The sequence below is a fragment of the Mirounga angustirostris genome, unplaced genomic scaffold, assembly GCF_029215605.1.
Source record: "Mirounga angustirostris isolate CCGP_5_RB_7025 unplaced genomic scaffold, mMirAng1.0.hap1 SCAF_1, whole genome shotgun sequence".
Lineage (NCBI taxonomy): Eukaryota > Metazoa > Chordata > Mammalia > Carnivora > Phocidae > Mirounga > Mirounga angustirostris.
In genome coordinates, this window is record NW_026991709.1 from 209,423,017 (window position 1) to 209,445,312 (window position 22,296).

At 44.8% G+C, this 22,296-nt stretch overlaps 1 protein-coding gene across 1 annotated transcript in view; it reads left to right on the top strand.

Moving 5' to 3' along the window:
• Positions 1–22,296, top strand: part of LOC123863069 (mucin-16-like) — a 74,212-nt gene that overhangs the window by 20,264 nt on the left and 31,652 nt on the right. The window contains 13 exon segments of the mRNA XM_064593509.1: positions 2,545–4,593; positions 5,686–5,810; positions 5,905–5,972; positions 8,284–8,456; positions 11,032–11,067; positions 11,295–11,360; positions 12,071–12,201; positions 12,298–12,365; positions 13,342–13,514; positions 15,947–15,982; positions 16,227–16,292; positions 19,641–19,765; positions 19,914–19,981. Of these exon segments, the coding sequence (XP_064449579.1) occupies positions 2,545–4,593; positions 5,686–5,810; positions 5,905–5,972; positions 8,284–8,456; positions 11,032–11,067; positions 11,295–11,360; positions 12,071–12,201; positions 12,298–12,365; positions 13,342–13,514; positions 15,947–15,982; positions 16,227–16,292; positions 19,641–19,765; positions 19,914–19,981 (3,184 nt within the window).

The following is a 22,296-nucleotide window of genomic DNA, read 5'->3' on the forward strand; positions in this document are numbered from 1 at the left end:
GATTATTTATTTGACAGAAAGAGAGAGAGAGAGACAAGAAGGGGGAATGGCAGGCTCCCCGCAGAGCAGGGAGCCCAACATGGGGCTCAATCCCAGGACCCTGGGATCATGACCTGAGCTGAAGGCAGTCGCTAACCGACTGAGCCACCCAGTCACCCCCAGAGCGCAAGCTCTTAAGCACAATGACACATAATCTCTCTCAATCTAGAAGGGACCTGTCTCTGCATACATCCATCTATGTATCCATTCATTCATTCACTCACTCACTTACTCAACAAATATTTGTGGGCACCTACTATTCACCAAGCAGTCTTCTGGCTAGAAATAGCTATTACCAAGCAGGCTGTGAGGAGTGCTATGGCGCAGATTCATTTTTTTTTTAAGATTTTTATTTATTTATTTGTCAGAGAGAGAGAGAGAGAGCACAAGCAGGGGGAGCAGCAGAGGGAGAGAGAGAAGCAGGCTCCTCACTGAGCAAGGAGCCTGATGTGGGACTCAATCCCAGACCCTGGGGATCATGACCTGAGCCGAAGGCAGACGCTTAACAACTGAGCCACCCAGGCATCCCTATGGTGCAGATTCAGACAGTAGGATAAGGAAATATTGAGAAGGGAGAGATGAATTCTGACATGGATTTGTAAAAGTTGATTTGAGTTGGGGTTTCAAGAAGGGCGGAATGTAAGGAATCTGATGAAAGATGGACAAGGCAGACAGAGAAAACAGCTTGAACAAAGGCTTAGGGGCTGGAGCGTCCAGACAACATTTGGGAACAGGGAGTGGTTAAGAATTCACGGAGTTATGGCACAAGATGAGAAGGGGAAGGTGCCGGAATGTCAATGACAATTCCTTTTCCCATTCCAGAAGCATTGCAGGCATATCTCAGGCAGAGACATTTCTCTCCCTTTCCTCATGTGGAGAAAAAATAAGCTATTGCCAGTCCAGTAAGCGGTGGATCATTTTGTCCAAACTGTGTGTCCATCCCCCAATTCACAGGACCACCAACAGAGTGGACAGAAAGAGCAGAGATCACAGCTCTGAAGACCACCTCTACAGCAACTTTGACCACTACAGTCTCTACTCCTACTTCCAGAATGCTGACTCTCCTCAGGACATCAAGTAAAACAGCCAGCACAAGCACAAGAGGAATGATCATTACAACCCCAGATGTTTCCCCTGATGTTCTAGAGATGACAGCCTCATTGGCCACCAGACCTGGAGCAGAGACCAGCATAGAACTTCCCAGGACAGCCTCATCTGTTTTCAGTAGAGAGTCAGAAACCACACCCTCACTGGTTCCTAGTTCTGGGGCAAAGAACAGTCCAGCTGTTCCACCTCTGACTGTTTCCTTTAGTGAGCCAGAGACCACAACCTCATGGGTCACTTATCTTGCAGAAACCAGTTCAACTGTTTCCAGGGAAACCCTGAATGTTTCCCACAGTGAACCAGATAGCACACCCCCAACAGCTACCGGTTCAGGGGAAGAAGTCAGTTCTGCTGTTCCAACTCTGACTGTCTTCCCTGGTATACCAGAAATGGTGACCTCACTAGTAACTAGTCCTGCGGCAGAGACAAGTATGGTCCTTTCAACTCTGACTGATTCCCAAGATGCACCAGAGACCTCTGCCTCATGGGTCACCCATCCTGGGGCACAGAGCAGTTCATCCATTCCAACTCAAAATGTCTTCCCTGGTAAGCCAGGGTTGGTGACTTCACTGGATGCTAGTTCTGGAGCAGAGACCAGCCCAGCTGATCAAACTCTGACTATATCTCCTGGTGAGCTAGATACAACAGTCTCATTGGTTACCCATCCTGAGGCACAGACCAGTTCAGCCATTCCAACTCCAACTGTCTCCCCTGGTGTAATAGGGGTGAAAATCTCACCAGTCACCAATTCTGGGGCAGAGACCAGTACAACGTTTACAACTCTGACTGATTCCCCACATGAACCAGAGACAACAGCCTCCCGGGTCACCCATGCTGGAACAGAAGCCATTTCCACTGTTGGAACTTTGACTGTTTCCCCTGGTGAGCCAAATACAATAGCCTCATGGGCTCATTCCACAGAGAACAGCACACCTGTTTCCAGAATAACTCCAACAAATTTTTCCCAAAGTGAATTAGACACCACACTCTCAATGGCCACCACTCCTGGGGCAGAAGCCAGTTCAGCCACTCCAACAATCACTGTCTCACCTGGTATACCAGCTATGATGACCTCACAGGCCACTAGTTCTGGGACAGATGCCAATACAACCTCTTTGACTCTGACTGAATCCCTGCATGAATCAGATACAACAGTCTCCTTGGTTACCCGTCCTGCAGAGACCCGCTCAACAGTTCCCCGGACAACCCCCAATGTTTCCCGTAGTGAATCAGACAGCACACCCTCAACAGCTGCCGGCCTTGAGACAGAAGCCAGTTCAGCTATTCCAACTACACCTGTCTCCCCTGGTGTACCAGATATGGTGACTTCACAGGCCACTAGTTCTGAGACAGATGCCAGTATGGTTATTTCACCTCTGACTCTTTCTCCTGGTGAACCAGCAAACACAGTCTCATGGGTTAATCATTCTGGAGCACAGACCAGTTCTTCCATCCCAACTCCAACTGTCTCCCCTGGTATATTAGGGGTGGGGACCTCACTGGTCACTAGTTCTGGGGCAGAGACCAGTGCAAATTTTCTAACTCTTACTGATTCCTCGCATGACTCAGAAATAACAACCTTATGGGTCACCCATTCCGCAAAGACCAGCACACCTGTTTCCAGAATAACTCCAAATTTCTCCTATAGTGAATCTGATATCTCACTCTCAACAGCCACCACTCCAGGGGCAGAAAGCAGTTCACCTTCAGCTACAACTATCTTACCTGGTGTGCCAGGATCAGTGACCTTACTGGTTACCAGTTCTGAGGCAGAAACCAATACAACTTTTACAACTCTGACAGATTCACTGCATGAACTGGAGACCACAGCCTCATGGGTCACCCATTCTGAGAAAGAAGCCAGTTCAGCTGTTTCAACTCTGCTTGTTTCCCCTGGGAAGCCAGATACACCAGTCTCATTGGTCACCCATCCTGCAGAGACCAGCCCAACTATTCCCAAGGCAACCCCCAGTTTTTCCCATAGTGAATCAGATACCACACATTCAATAGCTACCAGTTCTGGGGCACAGACAATTTCAGCCATTCCAACTGTGACTGTCTCCCCTGTTGTATCAGGGGTGGAAATCTCACTGGTCACAAGTTCTGGGGCGGAGAGCAGTACAACTCTTAAAACTCTCACTGTTTCTCCAGGTCAACTGGAGACCACAGCTTCATGGGTCACCCATTCTGGGACAGAAGCCCGTTCAGCTGTTCCAACTCAGACTGATTCCCCTGGGGAGCTAGATACACCAGTCTCTTTGGTCACCCATCCTGCAGAGACCAGCCCAACAGTTCCCCGGACAACCCCCAATGTTTCCCCCAGTGAATCACCCTCAATGACCACCAGCTGTGGGGCAGAAACCAGTTCAGCTATTCCAACTCAGACTGATTCCCCACATAAGCCAGATATAGCAGTCTCATTGGTCACCCCTTCTGCAGAGACCAGCCCAACTGTCCCCACAACACCTCCAGTTTTTTCCAAAAGTGTACCAGACACCAAACACTCAGTAGGCACCAGTCTTGGGGCAGAAGCCAGTTCAGCTGTTCCAACTCCAACTATCTCCCCTGGTGTACCGGATATGGTGACCTCCCAGGTCCCTAGTTCTGAGACAGATGCCAATATGACTATTCCAAGTCTAACTCTTTCTCCTGGTGAACCAGCAACCACAGCCTTATTGGTCACCCAGTCCAGTGCAAAGACAAGCACAAATTTTCCTAGTTCAACTGCTTTTCCTCATTTACCACCAGAGACCGTAGCCTCACCACCATCCATCCGACCTGAGTTGGAGATTAGTGAAGCTCTTCCAACTCAGACTGTTTTCCTCAGTCCAGAAGAAATAACATCCTTCACCACACCTGCAACTGAGACCAGCGGAGTTGATCTAGGTCCAACTATCTCATTTGGCGTTCCTGCAGAAACAGCCTCACTCTCCACCCATCTTGGCACAGACATCAGCACAACGATTTCAAGTTCAACTCTTTCCCCCATTTTATTGGCGACCACAGGCTTACTGGCCACCAGCCCTGCATCAGATGCCAGGACAGGTATCCCAACTTTGACTGCTGGTGATCTTGGACCTGTCAGTACCCCTGCAACCACTGGTGAGCCTTACACCTTAACTTCCTGGGGCACAGAACCCTCACCACCTGTGACCTCAGTTGGACTCCCTGAATTGTCCAAGACTGTGATGGGGAACACTGTGACCTTGATAGCATCAGAGACCCCAACACCACCTAAAACCAGTCACAGAGAAGGACTGAGTTCAACAACTGTCCTGAAAACCACAACTCTTGAGACCACTAATTTAGCTGTTACAGGTTCAGGCCCCATCATAGTAGAGACCACAACCACCTTCAATACATCAGCAGGAAGTCCCTTTGTCCCTGAGACCTCACCTGGGATGTCCACCTTGACCTCTCTGAGTGTGGCTTCAGAAACAAGTAAGAATGGCTTTTTTTACTGTGGTAAAAATGTATATATACTATAAAATTAGCCATTCTAAATGTACAATTCAGTGGCATTAATTACATTCACAATGTTGTATAAATGTTATCCTATCTTTCTCCAAAACTTTTTATCACCCCAAACAGGATCTGTGTACCCATTAGACGTTAGCTTTCCTTCCCCACTCACCTCAGCCCCTGGTAATTCTAATCCACTTCTGTCTTCAATTTGCCTATTTTAGATACCTCATGTATGTGGAATCACATAGTGTATTTGTGTGTGTGTGTGTGTGTCTTATTTCACTGAGTGCAATGTCTACATGTCATAGTGTGTATCAGAACTTCATTCCTGTTTATGGATGACTGACATTCCATTGTGTGGATGGACCACATTTTATCTGTCTGCTCATCTGTTGATGGACACTCAGGCTGTTTCCATCTTTTGGCTACTGTGGATAATGCTACTATGAATGTGGGTGTACATGTATCTGTTTGAGTCCCTGTTTCCAATTCTTTGGGGTACATACCTAGAGAAAGAATTGCTGTTAGGTGATATACTAGTTCGTTAGGGCAACAGTAATGAAGTACCAAATACTGGGTGCCTTGAACAATAGAAATTTATCAGTTCTAGAGGCTGGAGGGGACCCTGGGAGAATGCGTAGAACATGAACTTTGGAGTCATCCTCTCTGCAGGGGGCAGTAAGGGAGCTGGGGTATCTATCCACCAACTCCCATCAATCATTGCTAGTGGGGTGCTCCCTGGGCCTGTTCATTTCTCCAAGATGAAGAGATGCAGGTGCTACTATGTGCTGAAATGGTAAGAGCCAAGGGGAAGTGGGAGTAGGGTGACTAACTCATCCCAGTTTTCCCAAGACTGTCTCACTTTTCCAACTGGACATCTGCATCCCAGGAACTCACACAGTCCTGGGAAAGCTGGGATGGTTGGTCACCCTATGTGGGAGGGTCTTGAATAGCAGGCCAGTCTAGGCCAAACCCCAGCTCAGCGCTGGAGTTAAGGTGTGTCCTTGGAGCCTTCCCTCCCACCCCCAGCCCAGGCCTGACTCAGGACTGGGCTCATTTACTCTTCTACCACCACAGCTGCAGTTCCTTTCTTGATGACTTTTACTGTCAACTTCACCATCACCAACCTGCACTACACAGAGGACATGGAAAACTCGAGCTCTGAGATATTCAATGCCACTGAGAGAAACCTGCAGCACCTGGTGAGAGCCCCCTGCCAATGCTCATCTTGTCCCAAGCCTGCCACACCCCAAAGTCTTGACCCCTCCAGCTCATCACCCTCTCATTTGTTCCCAGCTCGGGACTCTGTTCAAAAACAGCAGCATTGGTTCCCTCTATGCTGGCTGCAGGCTGACCTTGCTCAGGTAAGGCTTCTTCCAAAGCACCTATAGAACCCCAATTCTCTCCCTTCTTGGTCTCCCACATCCCAGTCAACCACAGCCTTGGGTCTTTGCCAAGAGGAAGCATATCATAATGGATCCAAAGTGTCTGGGTTTGAACCCTTGCTCTCCCATTTGCTAGCTCTGTGATCTTGGACAAGTTACATAACCTCTCTGTTCTTCAATCACATTATCTACAAAGTAGTGATAATACTAGTACCTTACTAATAGGGTTATTAATCACTAATCACAATGCCTGGCCCATTGTGAACACTCGATGGGATCTCATAGTATTAGCCAGTGTAGTATCTTTGCCAATTGTGTCCCCAGAATCCCTGACACTCTCCCTGCCCCAGCTCATATCTACCCTACTGGGGACAAACTCTGAACACTGCAATTCTGCAGTATATTCCTTGAAAAGAGATAGGGACCTTCCCAGAGGATGTTACATAGAACCAAAGGGGAAAACAAACAAAATGCTGAATACTGGCAGGATATATTGCAATTTAAAAACTCACAAATAGACCTGAACTCTACAGAAATGGCCTATTTTCTCCTCTCTGCTATGCCCATTTGGTGTCCTCTGAGGTCAGTGGGCTCAGAACCCTTTCCTTACATTTCACGACTCTATGACCTCTCTTTGGGGTCCTGCATCCAGCCAATGCAGGTCATCCCACCAGAGAGGTGGGTCCTCTACGCACATGGCTTCACGAGAAGAGGTTCCTGGAATGTTGTAGACCAAAACCGTCCTAAATGAGCTCCACCCACCACACTTGCCCCCATCTCCCCATGAGATGGGGGGAATCAATAAGATAATATTGACCATATGATATGCCACCCAAAAATCTAAGTGATGTACATGTTTTCATTCATTTCATCTTTACAACAACATGATTATTATCCCACACTGTAGAAGAGAACACTGGGCTCAGAGTAGTCAAGTACCTTGAGAGGAGCTGGGATTTGAACCCAAAGTTTCTAGTTTTTGAGTCCCTCCTTTTAACCATGATACAGTGGTGTTCAAGGTCACTGGGCTCAACATGTTACTTGCATCCTTAAAAGTACTCAGAACTCCAATGAGCCTTTGGACTTGAGGGTTATATCTGCCCGTATTTATTGAATTAGAAATTAAAACAAATGTTATAAATATGTATTCATTAATTTATTAAAAGTAATAAATCTATTACATGTTAACACAAATAATATAATTTTTATGAACAATAGCAGTATTTCCTCTCCCTCCCCCCCAAAAAAATCATAACAAAAAGAGAGCCATTGTTTACATTTTTGCAGATATTTTTAATGTCTGGTTTAGGAGAAGACAGTAGGATATCTGCTTCTGCATTTAATCTTTTACAGTATTTCATGTTGTGGCCTCTGGAAAACATTTCACAGTATACTCCTAAGAGAATAAAAGTTAAAATAATGAAAATAATCATACTTGGTGAACTCTTTGTAAGAGTTTATGACTACCAGGAGTCCCTGGACCATACTTTGGGCAATGCCTGGTCCATTGTGAACACTCTTTGAATAGTGTGGATAATAGCAAGAATTCCCAGGCAGGGGAGAGAGGGGATCTTTCTTCCTGTAAATCCCCTGCTCTGGGTGAATCACTGTAGGTTCAGCTGAAATTCAGGACAAGAGTATTTTTGAACCACATTGCCCCTTATCACCTCTTAATTCATTTTCTCTGTTTTTCTCCAAACTTGGTTACCTGCTCCAAAGGTGCTCCCATGGAGTTGACTGTAGCCTTGGGATTCACCAACATGAAACAAAGTCTTCCCTTCAGGCTCCATGATGGTGTTGCACAATGTCACAACCAGCCATAGGGGTGACTCACTCACCCCCTCCAAGGTCTTCAGTCCTTTGCTGTTCCCTTCCACATGCTGCCTGGGCTCAGAATTCTCATTTCCTCCCTAGGAGCTCCACACCCCCAATCTTACAGCCCAAGCAGGACTCAGCTACTGGAGGGGATGCCATCTGTACTTACCTTCTTGAATGGATAGGGACTGTACTGGGCGCTGGTAGTTGAAACAATGAGCATGAACCAATTAATAAAAAGATTGGGGAGCAAAAGAAGAAAATTAGGTGCAGAGTAGCCCTGGAGAACACTTAAGGTGGGATGGTCTGGATCCCCATATCAGACAGAAAAAGATGTGTTTGAGACAGCAGATGAAGCCCTAAGAAGACTGCTAACATAAACACCAGGGGGTACAATTGAAGGAAGGAGTCGTCAGGAGTGGTCAGCTTTCAAGTGTCTCTGCACATCCCTATTCCCGTGTCCCTCCTTCCCCAGGGCTGAAAAGGATGGAACAAGCACCAGAATGGACGTGGTCTGCACCTACCGCCCAGATCCCACAGGCTTCAGGCTGGACAGAAAGTGGCTATACTGGGAGCTAAGCCAGCAGACCCATGGTGTCACTCAGCTGGGCCCTTACACCCTGGACAGGGACAGTCTCTGTGTCAATGGTGAGTACCTCAATTGCTGTTGGGGTCTCCTCCTGAGCCCCAGATGGGGTCTCCTTGCAGTGCAATTTCTCAGTACCTGTGTTCATAGTTCTGGGCCAACCTAGAATTTCCATAGGGAAATTCTCTTCTGTCAGAATACCTACAGAGCAGCCTGCCTGCCTGCCTCCCTTCCCTTTCTTCTTCTTCTTTCTTCTTTCTTCTTCTTTCTTCTTTCTTCTTCCTTCTCCTTCTTCCCCTCCTCCTCCTCCTCCTTCTTCTTCTTCTTCCTTCTCCTTCTCCTCCTTCTCCTCCTCCTCCTTCCTTCCTCTTCTTCCTTCTCCTTCTCCTCCTTCTCCTCCTCCTCCTTCCTTCCTTCCTTTCTTTCTTTCTCTCTAGTAAAAGTAATATTTATTTTGTACATTGTCATTTTAAATATTAGAAACTTTGAGAATGAAAGGGGTTTTGGGGAGGAAATTCTTAGGAACCTTCTTATCACATTGTTTATAATACAGCCATGCCTTTTTCTATGCCAGGGTGAATTGTCCTATTACTTTTTAAGTTTCAATCAGATTCTAGCATTTTACCCTATGTGCTTTCAATATGGTAAACTATCTCTGAAAATTTCATTAATGTGAAGTTTTGTTTGCTGATGTCACTTCCTTTGGCTATCCTCACCTTTTTTGTTACTCTCCTCGTGAATGCTGATAAGTTTGTCTTCACTATATTCCTCTGGTTGCACAAATGGAGTCTCTCAAATATCAGCAGTGTGAATATTCCATGGTCAGTTAATTTGTCTCTAAGTCCTACTATTATTTATTTTTATTTTATTTAAGTTTTTGTTTTAATTCCAGTTGGTTAACAGTGTTCTGTTAGTCTCAGGTATACAGTATAGTGAGTGATTCAACACTTTCATACAACACCTAATGCTCACAGAACAACTTCCAAAGTCTGGAAATAAAGGCTCCCTGCATAGTCTTCTTCACTGCAGTGACCTTTCACAGAAACCCAACTGGAGCATGAAGCTATCAGGGAAGGAAGAGGATAAAGCAAGCCCACAGTGACAGTTGGCGTTCACTCCTCCCCAACAGGCAACGAGTTCCCAAGGTGGTGACTGATCTGCTTCTTTCTCTTTGTTATGATAGCCTGTGGCCTTTTGCTCATCCTCTAGGGGCCAGCCAGACTACACCCCACCTGAGAATCAAACAACAAAGCTGTTAGCATTGTTTTTTAGCAATAAATCCCTCCTCAACAATGCCCTTAAAAACAAAACCCACAGTCACACCTATACTAAAGGCTAATGTTTATTGAGGGATGCCTGTGATCCAGAACGTTGTGTGTATTATGTTTTACAAATCCTGTCCAACACTCTGTGACATGTTATGTATATTTTACAGAGGAACAAGCAAGGCTCAAGGAAGGAAATCTACTTTCCCAAAATCAGACAGCTAATATAAGTGGTAGCATCAGAACTCAAACCCTAAATTAGCTCTCAGGCCCCCAAGAGGCCCCCTAACGACTAGGCTACACTGCAGACGAACTCAGCTAGAACAAGCCTCAAATATCAGGATGGGAAGGCATATCAAGGAGCGCCTAATACAACAGTTTAAACCAATGCTCAATTAATTATGTCTCCACTGTATTGCCTTTGACATTGTCTTTCTATCTGGATTAAAACCTGTATTATATTTCAATAGTCCTTAAGAATTAAAGCTGTAGCTGGCAGTGTAGGTTTGGGTGGTTTACAGGTCTTTCTATAAGACCTGGTCCTGGTTTTTTGCTCATCCTGTGGCCCTGGGCAAGCCATGCAACCTCTCTAGGCTTCAGTGTCTATTTTTAGAATGGAATTTTTAAAAACGTCATTTAAGATTATTGTAAAGGTCAAATGATATAAAACCTGAATAATCTAAGTAAACCACAGGGCTCTCTCCACTAGGTCCAGTCTCAAAGAGTTTCATTTCAAGAAACCCAGTCAGACCACCAAATATAAAATAGGTCTAAGTTTTACTTCCATTCCCTACAGAGCATCAGAGAAGATCCAATCCGTGATCCAGAACCATACTTATTCAAACCCTCTTTTCCCCAATTCCCTCTTACTCTCCAACTTTATACTCTCTGGTTGACTCCCACCTCTGTCTGCCTGTCTCAGTCTCTCACCCTCATGATCTCAGTTCAACATTACAGAAGTCCAGGAACTATGTCAAAGATCATGCTGTCTCTGAAGAGTAGGATAGCGGGAAAAACTCAGAGACCAAGGAAAGAGTTATATTTAATTGGTGGAGAAAACACAAATAAAGCTGGAAACACTCTCATAAAATTGTTGTTGCTAGTACTCATTTGGTGAGGTTGATATTGTCTCGGGCACCTAGTGAACCCCCATAAGATGAGGGGTATTGATCATCATTGTCTTTGTGGTTGATGATCATGAGGACGACACGACTGCGAGCACCAGAGTACAAGGCAGTTAACTCATAAAGAGTTGATGAGTCTCAGAGAAAGCACTTGAGAAAGTTTGCATTGTATGTTTCAAGTCATACCCCTCAACCTTTTCTTAGCCTCCTCCCATCAGATTACTCTTCCTCTCTGGCTCTCTCTGCAGGTTATAACTATCAGTACTGGATCCCCACCACCAGCAGTAAGTCACAAGGGCCCAGATGTCCCTGCATCCCTGGGACACTTCCTCCTTACGCCTGCTCCCCGGGGTAGGGGGGAATGTACCCACCACCCCCCAGGTTCTCAGCCCCAGAGCAGCTCCAGACCACCCACTAGAGATACAAACTCCGGTCAACAGCCCTGTCCTCTCACTGCTTCATGATTGGGCCCAACAATTTATATTCACGTTGTATTCTTTCATTCCTTCAGCTCCGCTGACTTCTACATTCTCTCCAGGACTCCCTGCATCTCTGCCTCCCACCCCCAACTCTACAGGTAGGAGTCTAACCTCTGAGTCCCATGAAACTTCAATTCCTGTTCTGGTTGGTGAATCCCTGCATGATCTGGACCCTGCTGCCTTACCCAGCCCCAGCCTGTCCCACTATCTCCCTTGCTCCCTCATCTCTGGCCATACCAGCCTCATTTCTGTTCTTCCAGGGACCAAACATCCTTCCATCCTCAGGGCCCTTCCTCTCACTATAATGGGAACTCAGCTCTGTTCCTGGTTTCTCTTTGTCCTTCAGATTCAGGTCAGCTGGCTCTTGCTCAGACCTCCTCCTATAAAGTAGCATTTCCCCATATCCCACACATAGATGGGGCCTAATCTCTATTCTATCTCCATGATCATTTATTTCATGGAAATTACTACTGTTTGGATTTCTTGACTGCTCAAGCATTTGTAGCCCAGGGTCTGAGCACAAAAGGTCTTGGTTCCTCCTCTTCCTACTAAAATGTCAATGACAAGTCAGCCTTTGGACACTCTGGGATAAGAAGATTGAGGTTTCCTTTTGAGGTGACATGACACAGCTAACATGGAGATCCGCTCTCCTCCCTTGGCTGGCTGAGGAGGGAGGAGATCCCAGATGGGATATCTCAGGCTTTACCTACTGGATACTATGGACAGAGAGACAGCACTAGTCCCTTCCCCTGAACATACAGCTCAGGCCTAAGACCGTGATGAGTCTCTCCTCTCTCTTTCCCTCCAGCTGCAGGTGTGGGTCCTGCCCTGGTGCCATTCACCCTCAACTTCACCATCACCAACCTGCTCTGCACCCCAGACATGAGGCGCCCAGGCTCCATGAAGTTCAACTCCACTGAGAGGGTCCTGAAGAGCCTGGTAAAAGCCTGACAATGCCTTCCCTGGCCTGCCTTGCCCTTGCCCCACCCACTCACCTCAGCCCCTCCTGCTCACCTCTCTCTCCTTCCTCCCCAGCTTGGTCCCTTATTTAAGAACACTAGTATTGGCCCACTGTACTCTGGTTGCAGATTGACCTTGCTCAGGTGAGACTTCCTTCCCTTACAACGTGAAGGCTTGCACTGTCACAGGCAAGTTCACCTGAAGGTGAGGACCTGAACATAGCAACTAGAAGAATCATAAATGACTGGGGCCTTCCAGGAATTCAGATGGACGGCATGCCCTCTGGCTGAGTGTATCAGAGAGGGCTTCCTGAAAGAGATGGCTGTCAAATAAAGGTCTTAAATTACTTGGATAAGCAGAGCCATGGCTCACTAGCCAGAAAGGGCAGGACTGACTCATTAGGCAGACATGAAATGAGGTACCTCAGGCTATCCTCTGTGACAGGTGCTAAGGGCACCGAGGGAATCAGTCATGGGCCCTTCCCTCAAGGTATCCACAGTATAGAGAGGATAGCAGCCATATGGACTTAAAACCATAATAGGAACACGATTAATACAATGATAAAGCACTACACGGAGGCCATAGGAGCCCATAGGATGAACTTTTAGCTCATTGTGAACATTGAGTAGAGACAGTCTAGAGAAGGTGATGCCTGGGCTGAATGAACATTAGCCAGAAGAAACTTTGGCAAAGGTATTTCAAGGGGTGGCATATCCCTCAGATCTGTGGGGAACCATGAAGTTGTAAGTAGAGCCTTGATGTGATGTCATTTATTTTAAGTAGTGCGCTGGTAGATACGGGGATGGGAAAATTTGATATGAGGATGGGACAGGAGGTGGGAAAACCAGTGAGATGTTGAGCTGGACCTGGATGTTGCTTGGATGGGGGGTACCAAGGACAGGGAAGATCCAGGATGCTTCCACATGTTTGGCTCATCCTAGATGAAAAGGTCCCAGAAAAGAATGCACATGAGGAACTAGACAAGACCCAGTAAGAAAAATGTCATCAAACCAAGGCTGGGGCTGGGGCGGGGGCAGCAAGCTGAAGGCAAGAGTTGAACAAGGTATATAACTCTCCCACATCTCAGGATGCCCCTATTCCCATGTCCCACCACCCTAGGACTGAGAAGGGTGGAGCAGCAACTGGAGTGGATGCCATCTGCACCTACCATCCTGACCCCATGGGCCATAGGCTAAACAGAGTAGAACTGTACCAGGAGCTGAATCAGCTGACCCACGGTGTCACCTGGCTGGGAACCTACACCCTGGACAGAGACAGTCTCTACGTTAACGGTGAGTGTCTGTGCTGCAGTTGGGGTCTCCAGTCCCATGCTTCTTTATGCCAGTAGTTCTCAACCGGGATGATTCTGCTCCCAGGAGACATTGACAATGTCTGGAGATATTGATATTGGCTACATACATAGTTGGAGTGTTACTAGTGACATCTAGTGGGTAGAGGCCAGGGGTGCTGCTAAACATCCCACAATACACAATGCAGCCCTCCACCATGAAGAATTACCTAGACCAGGGCGCCTTGGTGGCTCAGTTGGTTAAGCGACTGCCTTCGGCTCAGGTCATGATCCTGGAGTCCCAGGATCGAGTCCCGCATCGGGCTCCCTGCTCAGCGGGGAGTCTCCTTCTCCCTCTGACTCTCTCCCTCTCATGCTCTCTCTCTCTCAAATAAATAAATAAATCTTAAAAAAAAAAAAAAAAAGAATTACCTAGACCAAATTGTCAATAATGCTGAGTTTGAGAAATGATTATATACAAATTTATAGTTCTGATGCAAACCTAGCATTTCCTTGGGGACTCATTTTTGAATGCTTAACACACCATGGGAGGCTGATTTCCTTTCCCTTGTCACCTCCTGGATGACATCTTTCTTCCTCCTTATTTCCACTGTTTCCCATAGGAGCCTAACTGGAGTGTGCAGACTCTAGGGAAAGAAGTGGGTGATGCAGAACTCTGTGGCTAAGGTTTCTGAATGGGCAGCAGGTGACCATGCCAGCCCTCACCCCATGTCATTCTCTCCATCATGACAACCAATGTTCTAAGTTCCCACAGGCCAGTCAGAGCTACACAGACTTCGTGAGATAACATCACACTTAACACATACTCCATGAGTAATAACTACGGACACAACACTGTTGACAACAATGCCCCTAAAAGCAATGCTAACACTGAGAATAGTAACTGTAATCGTGGCTAATTCTTATCAAAACGTTCCTGTGTGTCAGGAATTGTGATAAAGTCTTCATTTGTATGATCTCATATTAATCTTACCCAAAACCCTGTGAGTTTTTTATAGTCATTTTTACAGAGAAAGCCATCATGCGTTCAGACAGGAAGTCATTTGCTCAAGATAATCCAGCCATCATGCATGACGGAGTCAAGATTCAAACAAACCCAGGACTGAATCTAAACCCCAAGTTCTTAACCACAAGGCAACACCTCAGACCATCCAGATAGAGAAAGCCTCAAATCTCAGGACAGGAAGGGGCATGAATGACCTCTAGCCTAACAGTCTAGCCTGATCCTTGATTAGTTATTTCCCCCTATATCAACTTGGAGATTTCCTTAAAGCAGTGGTTAATAGTTTGAGGGTTGGTGAGTGATAGATCTCTGTTTTATGTGATGCTGAACAAGCTGTAAAACCTCTCTAGGCTTTAATATCCCATTTTCAGAATGGAATAAACATACATACCATGCAAGATTGTCCTGATAGCCAAATGAGAGAGTTCAGGAATAACCCAAGTAAATCGTGGGGCTCCTCTGGGTCCAGTCTTTACTCCCACCCCTCACAGAGCATCCAAGGAGATGACCATGACTCAGAGAAACACTCATGAAAAATTCTCTCTTCCCCAATTCCTCAGACTCCAATTTTTATACCATCCATCTGACCTCCAATTCTCTTCTCATGTTCATTATCCTAGCCCATTTCCAAAGTTTCTCTAATATTCCAAACCACATGTACATTCCCTCTCCTCCATTTTGTTCACTTCCACAGACCAGTCTCTCAACCTGCCACAATTTTGTCACTTCTACATCACACACACACACAAAAAAAAACCCCCCAGAAACTAAGCTAGAAAGATAAAGTCGTACTATCATAAAATTTTGTGAAGGGAGAGAAGCTGAGAGAGCAAGGATGAAGTTATCTTTGTGGATTGAGAGGACATGGATAAGGTTTGGAATACACTTGTTTGTAAATTTGCCCCATTTCCTTGTTGTGTGTTGTTTAGCATTATTTCTGGTGCATAGTATATTCCCAATAAATAGGGACAGCTCTTACTATTGTATTTTTCTTTTGGCAATAGTAACGGTGATGGTGTTCATCATTATTTGCAAAGGACAAGGCACAAAAGGGCACTGAATAAAATGTAGCCATTATTGTTCATTTATAAATCTCAGCAAGTTTGTTAATGAATTTCATCTCTAGGTCTACCATCTAGCCCTTTCTTTTTTTTTTTTTTTTTTTTAAAGATTTTATTTATTTATTTGAGAGAGAGAGAATGAAAGACAGAGAGCATGAGAGGGAGGAGGGTCAGAGGGAGAAGCAGACTCCCTGCTGAGCAGGGAGCCCGATGTGGGACTCGATCCCGGGACTCCAGGATCATGACCTGAGCCGAAGGCAGTCGCTTAACCAACTGAGCCATCCAGGCGCCCGTCATCTAGCCCTTTCTTAACTCTTACCCATTATAACAGTCCTTTACTCCTTTCTGCAGGTTATAACCATCAGTACTGGACACCTACCACCAGCAGTGAGTATTCAAGACTGTGAAATTTCAATGCCCACTGAACCCTTATTCCTCAAAGCACATTCTTCTGGAGAGAAGCTGCCAATTCTCCCTCCCTAAGTGTCCAGCCACAGACTCAGAGGAGTCCCCTACTCACCCAGGGTCTTGCTCTGAGTCCAAACAGAAGCCCAAATTCTAATGAACAGCTTCTGTCCCACATTCCTTCAGGATGAGACTTAATAATTTTTCCCATGTTCTTTTTTCTCAGCTCCAGTGACTTCTACATTCTCTCCAGGATCTTCCACAACTCTGTCCCCCATCCTCAGCTCTACAGGTAGGAGTCTGCTCTCTGGGACCTGTGAAACTTCAACTCCACATGGTCTGGTTGCCATCAACCACCTGGCCTCAGCCTATCCTACTCACTCTCTCCTTCGCTCTCTAAGCTTTGGCCACATCAGACACTTGTCTGTTCCTGTAGGGTCCTAACCTCTGTCTGGCCTTTATACTAGCTCTTCCAGGAGGTCAGCTGCACCTGGCACCTTATTGCCTTTCAAGTCTCAGCTCAACCATCACCTTCCTTGAAAGACCCTCCTAGACCACCTTATAGGAAGTAGCACATCTGAATACACACCTGGCCCACAGGTTTTCTCTATCCACCACCGTGAGTATTGTCTCATGGAATTTACTACTATTGGCTTTATTCAGTCTTTATGTATTTGTCACCTTGAAGCTGAGTAACTAGTCTTCACTCACTTTATATTTATTGATTGGATGAATGTAGCCATCTTGTATATGTCACGTTCGTGAATTTTATTTGAACATCCAGAAAATCATGCAGGATCTCAGTCATGAACTTGGTTCTTCCTCTGTCTCTTCATCTTGCCCAGATGAAGGCTCTTGAATCTCCAGGAACCTGATACAGGGGCTTGATTTATGTCAGGAAACCTGTCTTACTCCAACTCTTAACATTTATTTTAAAAACTGGGTCTGTGGGTATTTTTCAAGTTTACGCCATGACCCAGGCTGGGCGTTCCTGACCTTTAATGTTGCCATGGGAGTCTGGAGTTGTAGGATACAAGCTGGTGTCCTGTAATTTGAATTCTGCCTTCTGGCATTCTGTGTTTCATGGGTCAAGACACTGCAAACTTTTTACAAGCTTTAGACAGAATGCGCACTCTCCATGTCCTTATAGCTCCACCCTGATCAACTCAACCAATCTGTAACAGACCTAACTCCTACAAGCTTGTAAATATGTGACATGTGCCATAGACCAAGTTTTCCCACGATTGATGACGTCATTTTTCTATAGATGCATTCAAGATTTCTTCTTCATCTTTGGTTTTCAGAAGTTTGAGTATGATGTATCTGAGCATGGTTTTCTTTCAGCTTATACTGTTTGGGATTTTCGAAGCTTCCTAGCTCTGAGAATGTATGTTTTCAAGAAATTTGGGAAAGTTATAGCTATTTCATTTTTTTCCCAGTTATCCAGTACCATTTACTTAGAAAATGTCTTTCTCCATTAAATTGTACAGGCACTCTCATTGAAAATCAATTCATCATAAGTGTGAGGATTCGTTTCTAAACTTTCGGTTATACCCCCTTGATCTACATGTCTATCCTCATCTAGTATCTTACTGTCTTGATTACTGTAGCTTTGTCTGCTGTAATTTTCTTTTTGTATATGTGTTTTTATTTAAATTCCAGTTAGTTAACATACAGTGTTACATTAGTTTCAGGTGTGCAATGTAGGGATTCAACATTTCCATACATCACCTGGTGCTCATCACAACAGCTGGGGAGAGGATGGAGGGGTTTTGAAATCAAGTCTGACTCACTAGTGTGAGTCAGGTAATCATAGCACCCACAGCTCTATACATGGTCTCTTTATTAAAGGTCATGAGTTACGGGGTGGGTGGTGTAGGTTGAGTAGGTGACAGGAAGCCTCCTATAAGAACTGACGTTTGGGGTGCCTGGCTGGCTCAGTCGTTAAGTGTCTGCCTTCGGCTCAGGTCATGATCTCAGGGTCCTGGGATCGAGCCCTGCATCGGGCTCCCTGCTCCACGGGAAGCCTGCTTCTCCCTCTCCTACTCCCCCTGCTTGTGTTCCCTCTCTCGCTGTGTCTCTCTCTGTCAAATAAATAAAATCTTAAAAAAAAAAAAAAAAAAAGAACTGACGTTTGACTCCTATTAAAAAAAGAATGTTTCTTCTGTGTTGGATGGGATTGAATTGATTTTTTTTCCTTTTCTTTTCCCCCTAATGCATGAGATGGTTCTAATCCTGTTACTTTTAACCTCTCAAGTGGAGGCTATCAGGGCCCGTCTGGAGCATCACCAGGGCCCAAGACCTCAACCCCTGGCACCTACCCTGCCCCATATCCAGATTCAAGAGCCCCATAACCTGCCTTTTGATCTAACTGCTGCATTAAACAATTTTTATGCATAACATAGAATTTACCATTTTAACCACTGTTAAGTGTACAATTTAGTGGCATTAACTATATTCCCAATGTCATGCCACCAACACCACTGTCCATTCTCAGGACTTCTTCATCATCCCAAACAGAAACTCTGTTCCCATTGAACACTAACTCCCTATAACCCCTACCCCCAGCCCCTGGTTGCCTCTACTCTACTTTGTTTCCACAAATTTGCCTATTTTAGGTACCCCATGTAAGTGAAACTATACAATATTTGTCCTTTTGTGTTTGGTTTGTTTCACTTACTATAATATTTTCACGGTTCATCTGTAAGGTAGCAGCTGTCAGAGTTTCCCTCCTGTTTATGGCTGAATATTATTCCACTGTATGTATATGCCACCTTTTGTTTATCCATTCATCTGATGATGGGCTCGGGTTGTTTCCACCTTTTGGCTATTGTGAATGATGCTGCTGTGAACATTTTGTGTTCAAGGATCTGAGTCCCTGTTTTCAGTTCTTTTGGGTCTATACTTAGGAGCAAAATTGCTAGATCATATGGTAATCCCATATTTAACTTTTTGAGGAACCACCAAACTATTTTCTGTAGCAGCTTCACTAGCATTCCCACCAACAATGCACGAGGATTCCAATTTCTGCACATCTTTGCCGACACTTACTTTTCTTTCTTTCTTTCTTTCTTTCTTTCTTTCTTTCTTTCTTTCTTTTCTTTCTTTCTTTCTTTTCTTTCTTTCTTTCTTTCTTTCTTTTCTTTCTTTCTTTCTTTCTTTCTTTTTCTTTCTTTTCTTTCTTTTCTTTCTTTCTTTCTTTCTTTTCTTTCTTTCTTTTCTTTCCTTCTTTCTTTCTTTCTTTTTTCTTTCTTTCTTTCTTTTCTTTCTTTCTTTCTTTCTTTCTTTCTTTCTTTCTTTCTTTCTTTCTTTCTTTCTTTTCTTTCTTCCTTTCCTTTCCTTTCCTTTCCTTTCCTTTCCTTTCCTTTCCTTTCCTTTCCTTTCCTTTCTTTCCTTTCCTCTCTTCCTATAATAGCCTAATAGCTATCCTAATAGATGTGCATGCTACTGTATTTAATAGCATCTGGCTTTGCTCTTTATCTGGAATCTGTCTTTGGTCCTAAGGCAGCTAGCCTATGTGCCTGCTCTGAACCCCTGCTTCCTGAGATCTGGACCCTCCATCTCCGTCCCCAGAAGTTGTCTTAGAGGCCAGCCCAGGCTTGACTCAGGCATGGCCTCCTTTTTCCTTCCCCTGCTACAGCAGTGGTCCCTTTCCTGGTGCCGTTCACCCTCAACTTCACCATAACCAACCTGCACTACGAACAGGACATGCAGCATCCAGGCTCTTGGAAATTCACCTCCATGGAGAGGATCCTGCAGGATCTGGTGAGAGCCCCGTCCACCGGTGCCAGCCCTGCCCACCTCACTTCTGCCCCTGCCCATATCACCTCTGCCCCATTCACTTCACCAATACCCCAGCTCCCCCTGGCCTCCCTCAGGGGTTCCTTCTCACCTCCCCTCTCCTTTCTCATAGCTCAAACCCCTGTTCAAGAACAGCAGTCTGGGATTCCTCTATTCAGGCTGCAGACTAGCCTCGCTCAGGTGAGACTGTCCCCAAGAACACAGCCCAGCAGGTGTATGGGACCCTCATCTACGGGCTCCCTGACTTTGTCCAACCTTGGCACAGCTACCACCACGGATACTGCCCATCATTATCACCAATAACAACCCCAGCAGCTAGCAATTCCTAAGATCTGAGGCAATGTGCTAGTACCTTACATTTCATCCTATCAGCCCTCATGACAACCTCAAGAAGCAGGAACCGAAGGTGCAACGGGCTCAGAGGGATTGAGTAGCTTGTGCAGATCACAGAGCAACCCTGCATGGTGGGTTCTAGAGCCAAACCCCTAGCTCTCAAGCAGCGCTGCCTCCTCTGCCTCATTATGAGCTTGCAGCATGTGGAAATTACCGATCTGGCAACCTCTAAGAGGGAAGAAACTAAGAGGGAAGGAAAGCAGGCACACTGTTACACAGAGAATCCTAGATGGGTCAGACTCATGGAAGGAGGCCTGACCTGCCCTGGGATGGCTCAGGGTTGGGGAGGACGCCATCCCTTGGGTGCAGCTGGGGGGTTGGGGGCAGGTCGTGGACACTGCTCCACACCTGGCATTCTCACCTCCCACATCTTTCAGAATCTCTAGGTCTGGTTCTCCTCACATTCCCGTTTTAGCACAGGCATCTACCTCCAGCTCCCCTTCCTTCTGGAAGAAGAGCCGTTGTAGGAGCTTCGTGGCTAAGAGCCTCAGGGAAGCCAGAGCAGAGTTCAAATACTAGCTCTACCATTTACTGAGATCCTGGGCAGGTGCCTGAACCTTGCTGTGCCCTGTGACTCCATGTTATATGTGATATATTAGGCCCATACATAATATATGTACACTAAGATATATGTGTATATGGAGAGAGAGATTTGACCCTTGGATAGTGTGGGTTTGAACTGCATGGGTCCACGTATACGTGGATTTTGTTTTGCTCAACACAGTACAGTGCTCTAAATGTATTTTCTCTTATGATTCTCTTAACATCTTTTCTCTAGATTAGTTTATTGTAAGAATGCAGTATATAATGCCTATACCATAAAAAATATGTTAATTGACTGTGTTATCAGTAAGGCTTCTGGTCAACAACAGTCTATTAGTAGTTAAGTTTTGGGGGAGTCAAAAGTTATATGCAGATTTTCAGCTGTGTTGGGTGTCAGTACCCCCAACCTCCATGGTGTTCAAAAGTCAACTCTGTATATAAAATTTGCACGCACACAGAGAGAGAGAGAGAGAGAGAGAGGAAAAGAATAGGTATAATTCTGTAGTGTATCTGTTATATCTATTCCTAATATATTTTATTATACCTATATATATAATATATATAACTATAATATATATACCTATATATAATATGTATATTATATATGTATAATAATATAATATATAATCATACCTATACTTTATACATAGATCTATATTACATATATGTTCTATATAGACATAATAGGTATAATATGTTATATATAGGTATAATATCTAATATATATGATGTATATAGGTATAATTCCTAATATATAACATATATATTACCTAAGTATAGATAATATGAGATATAGGTATAATATATAATTATACCTGTACTTGATATACAGGTTTATGTTATATATATTATATATAGGTATAATAAGTATATTATATATAGGTATAATATCTTTTATATATAGTATATATAGATATAATCCTTAATATATATGATCTATTATATATATTTAGTATAGATACAAAAGGTATAACATATAATACAATAATAAATAAAAGATAAAATAAATATGTAACAAACATATATCATACACTTACATGTTAAATAGATCATTATATTTATATTATGTATAATTGCATTGCATATGAGAGATAGTGTGATGGGTATAATAACAACCGTGGGAGTTGAGCAATACAGCCCACAGGGATGCTCTGAGGGTTAAGTGATAGGATCATGAGTACAAAGTGCTGGGCCCGCTTCATACTCAGAATTTAACAAGAGGTGATTGTTATTATAAGAGACATCCTATCCATGGCCCTGGAGTGTGGGAGCAGCTTTCTATCCATATCTCTCAGTAGTATATGGCTGGGTGGGCAGGTAGGTGGGTCAGTGTCTTGAGGCTGGAGGTGATGCTGAAACATGGACAGGTCACACTTTCAGACAGACCCACCCAAAGGGCATGTGTGTCTCTCTGGCCATTTAGTCTCTTGAGTCTTTAGAAATGCCCCAGCCCTGCATCCAGACTGAGTGACGTTAGCTTTTTGATCTCACTATTTGAAAACCCCAACTCTCTGCAGGAAAATGTCACCAAACCATGCTGTGGTCACTGTTCTGGGGCC